Raw genomic sequence first — 13320 nt, 5'->3', positions numbered from 1 at the left:
TTTTCATCACAATACATAGATAACCACGTACTATGAAACAAGGTCACAGCGTTTTTGGCCAGCATGGGGAGCGCTCAGCAGTCAGGGCACCCACAGCTGGAGCTCAGCTCAGCTCAGCCCAGCAGCAACGGCGGCAGCAGCAACAGCAACGGCGCTCCTGCCTATCAGTGCCCGGTGCGCGGTGCAACGCGCGCGCGGGACGGCGGCGATCAGGACGACAGGAACAGGACAAGACGCGGCCGGCGCACTGAGCCCCTTTTGGTTTTGGCGATTGCCCGGGCGTGGTGGTGCGGCAGTGCGGCGCGCGTCAGGGCGTTCAGGCGTCGGGGCGTCGTCAGGGCAAAGAGGGCTGGCTGCCCTGCCTGCCTGTCTGCCTGCCCGCCCTGTCTGCCCGCCCTGCTGCCTGTCATAGGTATGCCCTGCTCCGGAGCCAAGGCCAAGGGCGCCAAGAACTGCGCCGCTTGCCATCATGCCACGGCGATTGATGCACGCAAGTTCGGGTTTTAGGGGCGTGGGGGTGAGTGTGGGCGGGGAAAAGGTCAATAGAGTTGTAGTATGGCGTTACAGTTTGGGGTACATAGGGAGAGATGTGGTGGAGGCCTGATGCTACAGTACTACCTACTGCCGTCGCTACTGCTGCTGCTGGTGCCGCCTGATGGAACTACTACTACGTACAATACATACGTAGGGTGTGTGTGTGTGTGTGTGTGTGCGACAGATGGTTGCGGCGTGCCTGGAGCTGGAACACGGAGGCGCAGGGCAGAGATTAGAGACGCGCGTATCGTGGCAAGGCTCGAGGGGGAGTCTTTGCGCAGCGAGGGCTTCGGAAATGGCTTGCGGAGATCATCGCTGTGGCGCCAGCTTGGGTGTTTGGAATGGGGGATTGCCTGCCTGCTTGGTTGCTTGAAGGGGAGAGAGAGAGAAAGAGGGCGGCTGAGACGAGCAACGCGCCCATTCTGGCTGAGCTCCCTGTTCTCTGCAGCAGCAGCAGCAGCAGCAACAGACCGTTGCCATGAGCAATGCGCATGGCCGAATTATCTGCGCAGAGAGGCACGCACGCACAGCACGCACGCAGCCGGCATGGTCGTTGATGATACTTTGCAGGTACCTACCTACCTAGTGCGCCCTCTTCTGGGGAAGGGCGGCCATGACTAACGGAAGCCAAACGGCGTCGCAGGGCCATGCGCTCCTTCCGCCTCGGCCTTCCTCTCCTCGACGCTGCGCGGGTCGGCACGCGAGACCAACACCCTATCGCCCTGCAAGCTCGACGTCAAGCTTTTGGCTGCTGATCGCGGCTGGAATCCTCGTCACATGTCACTTTGGACCCAGAGCCAGAGAGTTTAGCATGGATATGCCGTGAGGGGAAAGGTTTACCGCATGCGGCAGGATCGACTATCCCCGGGGGCATCGCCTTTGCCCTCGTTTTGCCCTCGTTTTGCCCTCGTTTTGCCCTCGAGGCGTCGACGATGGTTGACGTGTGCGGTGCGCGGTACTGTGGCTTCGGTCTGAGAGGACGCGCTGGTCATGCCTCGCAACAGCGCTGACGGGATGGCTGCAGTTGCTGCTGACTGCCTCTGCGTCACGTTGCTGTCGTACCGCGCCGTCCCAAGCTGACAGAGGTATCGTGGCTGCTTGATAGGCGCGGGATATTTTCTCGCCAGCGATAAGCCTTTCTTTCTGTCCGACATTGTCATTCGCTCCTGCTATCCTTTCTTCTTCCAATCATCTTCACCCAGCTCCAAGGACTTGCCGGGCTTGCCTTTTGCCCGCTCTTCCTTCTTGGCCTTTTGGCTGTGCCAATGCTGTACCAGGAAGCGTTGTACGGTCCCTTTAGCTTCGGTGTCGTGCAGCTTGAGGCAACATAAGCCCTGCGTATCGGCGGGTCACTGCGGCATCTTGAGCTCTGTGTGCTCTTGGCAGGGTTGCGCTGATGACGCTCGGTGGCAGGTCAAGAGCTTGGTTCTTCATAATGCCTGGAGATGTCTGAGAGATGAGAACGAGCAAGCCACGGCGCCCCCGGAATGCATCCAGGGTTTAACGCACACCAAACTCAACCACTGATAGTAGAAGGGCAGTCAGTCATGCCCAGAGCCATGATAGAGGTCCAGCTAGAGCTGAGCAGTGGCATCACAGGAACTCCGATGTAATGTTCATCAACATTCTGGGGAACCTCCATGCCAAGTTACGGGATCGTCAAAAGCCGCTAGAAGTCTGGATCGGGCCCTGCTTTTCTTCTTATCTAGCCTGCTAGCCACCGCCCGTCGCTTCTATTCACCTTGGAATCATGCGAGGCGCAACCCCACCTCTCTCTGCTGGTCTTTGCGACACGGGCCCCAAAAAAGGCCAACATAATCGTGATTCGCAGATTGGCTGTTATCTTCAGGAGTTCGTGCCCGGTATTTAGCTGACCTGTTCCCGCTGGTGTCTTGATTTCTGGACAGCGGCGATACAGCCTCGGACGTCACGAGCTTGGAGCGGGGAAAGGCAGATTCCAGTCGCATCAACACTTCCTTTTTTGGCAAATCTTTTCAGTCTTTGCGAGACATTTCCAGTCCCCCCTCTTCTTTCAAGACCCTAAGCAACGGTGGCTTTGTCGTCAACTCTTTTGAAATCGGTGCTTTTCAAGTTAGAAGTCACGCGCCTCCAAGTGCCGTGTGTTATATGCCAGGCGTGAGACTGAGTATACCGGTCTAAGTTCAGGCAGTCCCGACTCCACGCGACCTTGCATTTGAGCAGTACCGACGATCCTCAGCCCCAATTTCACGTCTCTCAAATAATTCGTCTTTCGAAGCAGAGCTGATTAGTTAGGAGGACAAAATGGAGAAAGAAAAAGAAATCAAGAGAGTGGCGCAGCCCTCTTCAGACTACGAAATTGGAGAAGTAAAAAGTGTGGATGCTGATGCTGCCAAGCTGGCAGAGATGGGCTACACCCAGGACATGCAGCGAAACTTCTCCATATGGTCGGTTCTGGGTGTCGGCTTTTCACTCACAAACTCCTGGTTCGGGATATCCGCAGCACTGGTGACGGGAATTAATTCCGGTGGGCCTCTGCTCATCATCTACGGCATCATCATCATCGCTCTACTCTCGACTTGCGTGGGCATCTCGCTTTCGGAGCTGGCGAGTGCATTCCCTAATGCGGGCGGTCAGTACTTTTGGGCGAATGAGCTGGCACCAAAGAGATTTGCGAACTTTGCTTCGTACCTAACGGGATGGTGCGCTTGGGCGGGATCGATCTTTACGTCGGCAAGTGTCGCGTTAGCTGTTGGGAGCGCGCTGTGTGGCTGCTGGCAATTAACCCATCCGGACTTGTGAGTATGCTTTTCTGAGATGGTTGGCTGTGATGCTAATCCCTCAAAGCGTGGTGAAGAGCTGGCATGTGTTCGTTGCGTACCAGATCGCCAACATCATCTGCTTCTTCTTCAACTGCTTTGGCAAGGTCCTGCCTATTGTATCATCCACGTCGCTCTACATCACGCTACTCTCCTTCACAATTATCCTGACAACGGTCCCGGCGGCAGCACCAACCCACCAGCATGCCAAATTCGTCTTCGCAACTTTCATCAACAACACCGGTTGGTCTCAAGGCGGCATCGCCTTCATCGTTGGAATGGTGAACACGAACTGGGCTTTTGCATGTCTGGACTGCGCAACGCACCTGGCAGAAGAGGTGCATCACCCAGAACGCATGATCCCCATTTCCATCATGGGGACCATAGCCATCGGCTTCGTGACCTCCTGGTTCTACTCCGTGTCCATGTTCTTCAGCATCGTCGGCGACTTTCAAGAGCTCGTCGACACGTCCACCGGAGTCCCGATCCTCGAACTCTTCTACCGCGCGCTCAGGAACAAAATCGGCGCCTGCGTGCTCGAGACTCTGGTCATTCTCACGGGTTTGGGCTGCCTGATTGCGAGCCACACGTGGCAGAGCCGTCTGTGCTGGAGCTTTGCGCGTGATCGCGGCGTCCCTGGCAATCGGTGGCTGGCGAAAGTGAATCCTAGGCTAGATGTGCCGCTCTATGCGCATGCGGTGAGCTGCGTCATCGTTGCGGCCGTGGGTTGCTTATATTTGGGCTCTTACACTGCATTTAACAGGTAAGACTCGCCCCCCCCCGGACCCCAAAGCTCTTGGAAACACTGCTGACGCTCTCCAGTATGGTCACCGCCTGTATCGTCCTGCTGTACGTGTCGTACTCGATTCCAGTCGTCTGCCTGCTCATCAAAGGCCGCAACAACATTCATCACGGGCCCTTCTGGCTTGGACCCATTGGTTTCTTCGCCAACTGTGTTCTCTTAGCTTGGACTGCCTTTACTGTCATCATGTACAGCTTCCCATACGCAAAACCAGTCGAGGCGAGCAATATGAACTATGTCTCGGCGGTTTATGGCGTGGTTATGTTTATTATTGCGGTCGACTGGCTTGTAAGAGGGAGAAAGTATTATAGAGGTCAGACGACAAGGCATGTGGAGGCGGAGGTAGTGGCTGTCAGGGGGAGGAGTGTTGGTTAGGGAGGAAGTAAGGGTGTCTGATGAAGCAAATAGAGCCTTGCGTAGCTCCAATGATTGTGCTTGGATCCAACATTCCTATCTGGTCTTGCTTCAGAATTCATGTACTACGATTACAAGGACAGATGTTGTCATTCACACCCCCACAGTGAGAGGTAGGTTGAAGAAGCGAAAGTGCAAGTGCTCCAGATTTAGATGTTAAAGATACTTAGGTACAATCATACCAACATGCTCCCGTGAGTAGACTTAAATCTTCCTTGCTGGTTTTTTCTTGTCCTGTACTCGAAGCTGAGCTCGTAACTAGTTGAAGTAGTTCAGAAGGGCGTACGAACCATAACAATATCTAATCCTCCGATCGGAATAGTAAGGATAAGCGCATGAAATACTACCGCCAGGTCGTACAATAGCAAAGGATCAAAACAAAACCAAACAGCATCCTCGTCGCAGCCGCGCATGCCGCTTTCGCTAATGATTTTGTAATGGTGCATTTGCCAATGCTCACATGCATCTCCACCAACCTGTATTCCGAAATAGGCTAGACCAATGCACTGCCCCTCCATATCCCCCGCACTTGCAATCACACATATAATCATCGCAGTTCCCTGCGCAGTTAATTCCCCTGGTAGTAGTTTTAGAAGCTTTGAAATCATATTCCTTTTCCGAGTTAAACTCCCTTGTTTCCTAGGACTTACTGACAACCGTAATGCCGTTGGCGAGCCTTCCGTTGGAGCTACGCGAAAGCATCGTTGACTACCTTCGCCCCACACGTCCGCGTACCGGCATCAGCGTAAACACCATACTCGAAGACCTCCACAATGCTCGCCTCTCCTGTCGTCCCCTCTACGAGGCATCATGGGGCGCGTTCGGCCGCACCCTCTGGCTGCGGAAGTTCCGTCTCGTGCAATCCCACCTAAACCTCCTTACGTCCTTCTCCAAAATCGCGTATCTCGCCGCAACAGTCCGCACGCTCTCCTTTGGCATCGAGCGCTTCAGCGCCGACGCGTTCCGCAGCTTCGAGAACTGGATCGACAGGGCCCAGACTGAGGAGATTCGCGCGCAGCGACGCGCCACGTACCTGCAGTACAAAGCGATAACGACATCCGAGCAGCAGCTGCATGCTTCTGGCAAAGCCGCGCAGATGCTCGATGCTGCGCTGCGCAACTTCCCCAACTTGCGCGAGGTTGTCGTCTTCGTCCCGCGAGAATGGAAGTCAACACTGCCATTCTGGCCGGGCTGCACAGAGCAAGATATGTTCAACAAGCTGCAGAAGGAGGAGTGGGAGCCCATCTACGACTACTACAGCCAAGCAGACTTCATGCGGGTCCTTCTCTCAGCGTCAACGAGGCGCCCGCGCGTTTTGGAGGTGCTGAGAGTCGTGGATGGGGGTGTTATCCCTGACTTCTATGGACAGGATAGCGAGCTGCTCGATACGGCTATGCTGGGGCTCAGGGAACTGTCGTTGCCGCTGCGAAAGCCGCTTGTGCCGATGGCTGATGTGAGGCCGGATTGGCTTGCGGAGTTTGTGGGCTCGACTTCCAAGACGCTACAGTTTTTGCATCTAAGTTTTCCGTCCAATCTCGAGGAAAACTCTGTTCGGGTCTTTGGTGATTTCTCAAAAGACATTTACCTGCCGAAGCTCCGTTCTTTGTCCCTCAAAGGAATTGAGTGTGAAGATGAGGCGCTCAAGGCCTTTTTCCGGAAGCATGCGAAGACGCTGAGGGAGCTCAAGTTGGAGTGCATCACCTTGTCCCGTTCCTGGGAAGAGTTGCTCGTGCTTATCGCTGATGTTTTGTCCCTCGAAATACTCGGGATATACGATGCTCGCCCTAAAAATCAGACGCTAGTATCAGCCAGACTGTTCAGGAGGGCAGCAAATCGTTTTATGTATTGCTAGTTGCGCCTGTTCGCTCTAAGGTATGTACGCACCCCTTTGGCGGGTTTCGTCTCCATTGAACATGCCATAGGGAAGGTTCCTGATGCTACCTCGAAACCAATCTGCTATCCTTGCGACAGGGGACCGGAAGTATGTGCTAGTATCGAATCTGACAAAATAGGAGGGCTGGTATATGCCTGTATGACGGGAAGACACGATTATCCAAAATCTCCGTTATTGTCTCGGCAGTATACTGTTTATTTTATTATCTCATCATTTGGCGTCGCAATCATCACCATCGCTGATACCCCCCTCACCACATACTCGCTTTTTACAATGTTTATTTGCTAGGTCAAGCCTTTGATCCATGGGTCTTCATATCCACTTTAACGAGTCTCGGTTCTAAGGGAGGGACATACCCGGCATCATACATGAACAGTGAATTCTCACCTATGATCCTTCACGGGCATAGAAGCTGGGCGTGGGCTGAAATTATGGTTCTGGATTTTGCAAACATCATAAGAGAGTAGTATGTTATAGGTATGATCATGAGTTTCTGTCAAAGGCTCCCTAAGCCAAAAGGTCTCGGACTCCAAGAAGCATGCGAACTTCGAGGTTATAAGCCATGTTTATGCCGTATGCCGAATTTTTCATGTTATTGGCAAGTTTGATATTACCTGCGTATCAGATAGACCCGTTCGATGTCCGCGGTGCAATAAATAGGAATTTTTGTTTTTTGTAACCATAAATCTCTCTGAGAAGCGAAGAAAAGGTGAACGCTCGCCAGTAATTCATGAAGATCGTCATCAATTCTGCCGGAAGTTGGTGGAAAGAGGTGTCAGAGGGTGATGAATGTCGACATTATAATGAATTGGTGACAAGAGAGTTTGACATTCCAAGACGTTTGTAGCTGGGAGCATCACAGGGAAATGGTTGAGAAGGAACAACTGGAAGACTTGCCGACCAACCCCTATGTCCCATACCATGTGTATTGCACCAATGCGTCTCTTGTAAGTGACGTTTGCACCTACGACCTCAAGTCTCATACTCAGGTCGACTAGGCGGTACACAATGATATATGGAAGAAATCGCGGAGGCAAATAAATGCCCAACGTCATTGTACATAGGTAGGTACCTACCTAGGTACCTACTTGCATACAAGGGCCAGGTCTACCTGGATGCAAAGGCTAAAAACGCCCTCGACGAAGAACATGGCTCGGACAACACCTATATAACTATTTACCCGAAACTGACTGAAGACCCGTGAGTACCTAGGTATCCCTCGGTCTGTTTAGGTACCGTCGTTGCTCTTTAGCCTAGTCGAAATATCAGCGCCGTTATATCCTCTTTTTTCTTGGAGACTATTCGACGTTTACTGCACTGCTCAGACGCCCTCTTATCCGAATAATTACTAATTGGGTAACTCTCGAAGTCCGATCCCATGTTTACTTTGGTTCCATGGTCTTAATTCGGGTGCGTCATCGCCTCGACCTTATAGCAGTTATGGTGACGAAGGATTTGGCATTTATGCTATTTAAATCCTATATTTGGAAGTGGGGTTGTGCGGACGCTGACGGACAGATGAGGGTTCTGCTATGTACCAGTGTTCTGTTCACTTTGTGCACTCTAAGGGGCGTTTATTAACCTGCGACACCTACCTGACAAGCTCCGAGAGGGATGGAGGGTCTTAGCACCGCTTCTCAGCTTCCTGTTGACTAAAACCAAACCCGATGCGTCATGACTCTGCCTAGGTGGCGCGGGTCGAAGACGAGTCACTGTCTGTGATGGTTGCAAGCCCGTTTCCACACCTACAACGATCTCGGTCAACCAAAGCGAGGATACTACCTATAGCATTCGAAGATAAAGGGGTGAAGGAGAGGAGAGGAGAGGAAAAGAGGGGGGGTTTATAGTCGAGCGGAGCGCGGCGGAAGAGGAAGGACTATCGGCGAGAAGGGGCGGAGGATAGAAGGAGGAGGGACGCACCCGCTGCTTCCACTTAATGAATTTATGATACCTACCTAGGTACCTATACCCCTCGTTGACTCTGACCCCGCAGTTCTTACCTACCTAAAGTATGTGCCTCATCTCGCACATACTGCGACTCAACATCCACCGCACGCCTTCATCTCCTCGGCCGTAATACTCGGTAAATAATACTCGGTAAAAAAAATAAATAAAAACAACTCACCTCATCGACAGAAGGCCGGAATGCCGAAGAGCTCCGTGGATCTTAGTTGGTCGTGACCTCTTTCCTTCAGGCACCTTTGGTTTGTTTGAGGGCCTATCAGAGGAAGATGCCAAGCATGCGGAGAACTAGATCGACTAGATCAACTGTCGGTTGCCCATAAGGCACACCAACTAAAATACCTACCAGATCGTGCTCATTCCTGGCCCTCCAGGAACTGGCAAGAGACACACGACTGTCTATTCACCGGAAGCAATCATGTTGCTGGGTAGATAATGACTCTTTTTAGGCACGCACACGACTAAGGGTTGAAGGCTTCATTGGACGAGATGTTACCTAAGTATGTGGAGGAGCTGATGGTGAATGTCGTCTTTGCTAATAATCGATGAGCAACACCACCTCTTCACACTCAACTGTCCGTTTGTTTGTCCCTAGGTATTGAATGTCTAAGAGCTCGCTTTGATGGGCGCTCGGCTTCATGCACGTTGCCTACTATCTTTATTTGGCTGGTGGACGCTTGTCGACTCGCACTGGGAAGGAGTCTAAATCGCGGCTATTCGGACCGTAAATTCGCAACCCTAGGTAAAAGGTCGCCATGCTTGAACTTAGCATACATAACGCGGCTGTTGTGCCACCCACCTATGTAGGTGATGCAACGCCTCGACGCCACGACCAACCGTCCCTACCAACCAGATGCTCGTGCTCCAGCGCAAGCAGAGCTCGGCCTACTACATCGAGATACCCGGAACTCTGCGCCTTTACGGGCGCGTCTTTTCTAGCGGGAGGAAAGTGGAGAGGTGAGAGGCTTTGGATGCTGGGTGGGTGGATGTGGTGCGGGACGTGTGTTGGCTATGTTGTAGCGAACATGCGGAGTAGGGCAGGCAAGCCGAGTCTGTTCGTGACGTGGGTTGAGTGATTTCCATGTGTCTCTGCATGTCTGAGATATACCGGGGAAAGATACCTAGTATTCGAAAAGGATGCGAGGGCAAAGAAGTATGAAGGTAGAAGAGTAAGTCATATCCCTATGAGGTGTGTATTCAAGCAGGTAGAGGGGCTGAAATGGGTACGTGCTGCTACTCATCGAGGATCCGGTACAACTTATGTTTGATTTGGAATTGTGTTCGAGACGAGGGTACGTTGTAGAAGTGTCTGTGATCGTTGATACTAGGATGAAGGCGAGTGGCCATGGTCTGGACCGGTGGGAATTTATATGGAAATCGCTGTGTGAGCACTTCTCCTAGAAAGGAGGCATAATTGTGAAGATGCCCGAAAACTGAAGTGAAAAGAACTTGGCCAAGGGCTGCCGTGAATGACTTAGGAAGGTAGTATTTGCAGAGAGCAAAGCTCCAGCGTCTAGGATATGTTTACACGGGCTTGACCTACACGACCCGCTCCCCTCCCCAATTACGGGGTCTTTTTGCGTCGTCGTCGTCCCAGGCAACACGCTCATTGCCCCGGACCACCGTCTACCGCACCGTCTTCTCGACAAACTCCTTCTCGAGCCTGCCAACCTCCCTCCTGAACGCCTCAACCTCCCTCCAGCAATCCAGCGGCCTCCGGTCGTTGATCCTCAAGCAAGCGACGATCTCGTCCTTGGCCTTCTCGACGCCCGGGTCAAGATGGTCGATCTTCTTGCGGCCCTCCAGCTTCGTCTTGAGGGCAGCAATCTCGCGCTCGACGAGGCCGCGCGACATGTCGGCATGGCGCTGCTTCTCGGCCAGGGTCTCGGAGCTCGACAGGGCGGCGGACAGCTTCTCGGTCAGGGAAGCCGACGAGGACACCTGCGCGTCCGTCTCGGCGACGATCTGGTCCTGGAGCTCGCGCAGGCGCTGCGACTCGTTGGCGCGCAGCTTGGCGAGCTCGGCGGCGACGCGGGTTTGGACTTCCAGCTCGACGGCCTTGGAGCGCGTCGCGTCCGACTGGGGGCTGTTCTGCAGCGTGTCGGCCAGCTCCGAGGAGAAGCGGACGGGAGCGTTGCTGTGGATGGCGGGACGAAGGGTCAGCGACTACAGCAGATGCGGCGTTGCGGAGGCGCCAATGGCGGTACGTACGCGTTGAAGATGTGCTGGGGGACCTGGCCCTCGGGTTTTGAGTTGCCCGCGCCCATGGTGATGGTGTGGTTGAGGGGTGTCGGTGTTTGGCGGGTATCCTATCCACTGCAAGATTGACGTCGCCGGGAGAGATTCAAGAGTTCGGAGCCGGGCCAGTCACGTGCCATCTACCCTAGGTACGCCCTCTTCCCGCTCGACCGTTCCCGACTGTCACTTGAGACACCACCATCATGCAGACGAGCTTGATGACATGGCTGAAGAAGCCGCCCGCCGTGACTCAACAGCCGCAGCCAGAGCCCAAGGAATCTAAAGAAGAAAACACCCCCCCAGTCGCCGCCAATCCCTCACCACCCGCTCCCAAAGATTCCCTCCCCAAACTAACTCCCCTCAAGCCACTCGCGCCTCACATCAGCATCGAGCCCCTCACCGCGACGACCATCCCATCCTTCCGCCGCCTCAACTCCCTCCTCCTCGAGATCCCCTACCCGCAAAAATTCTACGACGAGATCCTCACCGACAGCGTCACGTCGGCGCTGACGCTCGGCGCCTTCTGGCACCCCACCGAAGCCAACGGCAGCGAGAGCAGCAATGGCGTGGGCGGCAAAACCGTCCTCGTAGCCGGGATCCGGTGCCGGCTGCTCGAGCAGTCCGCGCTGCCCATGCCCGCCGGCGCAGGCGCCAGCACCACCACCTCCGGCCCCTCCAAACCCCTCCTCTACATTGCCACGCTGAGCACGCTCTCCCCCTACCGCGGCCACGGCCTCGCCACGCACCTGCTGCAGCGCGTGACGCGCACCGCGGCGCGGGACTACGACGTCGGCGCCGTGTGCGCGCACGTGTGGGTCCGCAACGAGGAGGGGCTGGCGTGGTATCGGCGGCGAGGGTTCGAGGTCGTGGGGACCGACGAGGAGTATTATCGGCGGTTGAGGCCGCAGGGGGCGTGGCTGGTGAAGAAGCGGGTGGGGGTGTGGGATGTGCTTGAAGGGTGAGAGTGCGGGTTGGGTATCTTGAGTCCTTTGTTAAGGATGGGACGGGACGGAATGGAGGACGGCGTCCTGGTGGCAGCAGGCATTCTGCGGCTGAACAATGGACCTTGAGGCGGGCAGGCCGGGCAGGGGGGGAGGGGCCGGACAGGACAAACAAGCATGGGCCGAGAGTCAAGCAGCAGCCCAGAGGCGCAGAGGATGCGCAGTAGAAAGAGCCACAGAACAAAAAGGCGAACAAAACATTCAGAGCCGAGGTAGGCCAGATGGTGACAATCAGATGAGCGGCGAGCAAGCGGTAACACTCAGCCTAGCCGTTGGTTGTTGGTTTGAAAGACAAAGAGGAGTGGACAAGAAACTAGGTAGTGTGTGGGACGTAACTGCCTGGTATGCGTTGCTACGCACATGGAGCCGTGGGCGCACATGGAGCTGTGGACACACAAGGACTGTTGTCTGATCTTCAAGCCTACGGCACCGAAGCGGAATGTAGGACGCGAGCTTGTCAAGCGCTACCACTGTCGTACTTGACGTGGAAGACCAGCTCTGATGTCGGATAGACTGTCCAGAGTGTCTGTCCCTGTGGTCTCAATCATCGTCTCCGGTAGGCATAATACAGTGCATATATCTCGCCACGCAACCTCTGCAAAAATACAGGAATCCGTTGTGTTCCTTGTCTTCTCTAGCGCTCTTTTCAACGCCGCTCCTTTGCACCTCCGTCTTCTCTTTTCCAGGCTTCTTCCCTGTACTGTGCTATTTGACAAAACCTGTTACTAACAATGCCGATGTACAAGCCATTCTGCTGCCACCTCTTGGTACACGATAATTGAGCATTCAGCAACACAAACCCCATCATCATTACCATCACCATCACCATCCCCAATCCAAGCCTGCAATTGATCTCCAACGAGTCAGCCCACCCACGCACCTAGCACATTTGCGGAATAAAGTCTCGCTGATCCGGCACACCGGCCGCTATACCAGAACAAGCAGGTAGCACGAGGTGTGAGTTGGCGCGCGCGGGCGTGCGTTGTGCGGGTGGGCGTGCGGGGATGGGAGCCCAGGTACAGGCGCGGAAGATGGTCTTAGCTCGCGCTCGCGACCACGAGTTTCCTGTTGTGGAAGGATGATCACTGTCGCTCGCTGCGGGCAGATGTGGCTTTACGAGTGGGCTGAATGCGTCTGTGGCTTGTTTACTCGGCCTACGCGGACTGGCTTGGGGGTCACTGTGCTGAGTATTGGTGTGTACTTATGGACACTGTTTAATACTAACCAATCCAAGTAGATATCCAGACTACGGTTCATTCCCTTCAACACCGCCAACTTACACCCTTTTCCCCTTCACAACGGTCAAGATGTGTATAAACAACCATAGAAAACCCCAGACAGATATACCAAGAACCGCTTCTTCAACGATCGGAGCTACTAACCAGCCCACGCGTTCCAACCACTCTCAACCGCAGCTCTATAATATCGGTGAATAAAAAAACATACTCAAACACACCCAACCACCAACTTCTCCTACCCATCTCCCCCTCCCCCCAGCAGCCACCAAAAAGCAAAACACCCAAGCCACCACCGACAACCCCCCGGCATACCCACCCCAAGGAACCCCTCACTATCACCATCACCGCATCCCATCCCCTACCCAAAAACACGAACCACCCCAACAACCCCAACCCAGCCCCAACCAGCCAGCCCTATAACGCCCCCCCCCCCCCCCCC

General features: G+C 54.4%; 5 protein-coding genes across 5 annotated transcripts; 4 read left to right on the top strand and 1 right to left on the bottom strand.

Annotated features, from left to right (window-relative positions):
- The first annotated feature begins 403 nt into the window (after positions 1 to 403).
- Positions 404 to 1263, top strand: K452DRAFT_35394 (uncharacterized protein). Its single transcript, XM_033545858.1, has one exon. The coding sequence runs from the start codon at positions 556 to 558 to the stop codon at positions 1153 to 1155; it is 600 nt and encodes a 199-aa protein (XP_033391031.1). The 5' UTR covers positions 404 to 555; the 3' UTR covers positions 1156 to 1263.
- A 1554-nt stretch (positions 1264 to 2817) lies between these two features.
- On the top strand, positions 2818 to 4509 carry K452DRAFT_239608 (uncharacterized protein; the record flags this gene model as incomplete). Its single annotated transcript, XM_033537736.1, has 3 exons — positions 2818 to 3311; positions 3361 to 4095; positions 4155 to 4509. The coding sequence occupies 3 exons, from the start codon at positions 2818 to 2820 to the stop codon at positions 4507 to 4509; spliced, it is 1584 nt and encodes a 527-aa protein (XP_033391030.1).
- A 614-nt stretch (positions 4510 to 5123) lies between these two features.
- Positions 5124 to 6727, top strand: K452DRAFT_35383 (uncharacterized protein). Its single transcript, XM_033545849.1, has 2 exons — positions 5124 to 6420; positions 6471 to 6727. Exon 1 carries the CDS (start codon positions 5210 to 5212, stop codon positions 6398 to 6400), a length of 1191 nt encoding a protein of 396 aa, XP_033391029.1. The 5' UTR covers positions 5124 to 5209; the 3' UTR covers positions 6401 to 6420; positions 6471 to 6727.
- A 3128-nt stretch (positions 6728 to 9855) lies between these two features.
- On the bottom strand, positions 9856 to 10712 carry K452DRAFT_323129 (uncharacterized protein). Its single transcript, XM_033544609.1, has 2 exons — positions 10616 to 10712; positions 9856 to 10541 (listed from the first exon to the last, which is right to left on the bottom strand). The coding sequence occupies exons 1-2, from the start codon at positions 10669 to 10671 to the stop codon at positions 10031 to 10033; spliced, it is 567 nt and encodes a 188-aa protein (XP_033391028.1). The 5' UTR covers positions 10672 to 10712; the 3' UTR covers positions 9856 to 10030.
- Positions 10713 to 10860: 148 nt separating this feature from the next.
- On the top strand, positions 10861 to 11604 carry K452DRAFT_239611 (uncharacterized protein; the record flags this gene model as incomplete). The annotated part of the gene is made up of 1 exon (XM_033537737.1): positions 10861 to 11604. One exon carries the CDS (start codon positions 10861 to 10863, stop codon positions 11602 to 11604), a length of 744 nt encoding a protein of 247 aa, XP_033391027.1.
- Positions 11605 to 13320: the final 1716 nt, after the last annotated feature.

Source organism: Aplosporella prunicola (genome assembly GCF_010093885.1).
Source record: "Aplosporella prunicola CBS 121167 unplaced genomic scaffold K452scaffold_130, whole genome shotgun sequence".
Classification (NCBI taxonomy): domain Eukaryota; kingdom Fungi; phylum Ascomycota; class Dothideomycetes; order Botryosphaeriales; family Aplosporellaceae; genus Aplosporella; species Aplosporella prunicola.
Note: the sequence above shows the minus strand (reverse complement) of the source record. Positions and strands in the feature narration are given on the sequence as shown.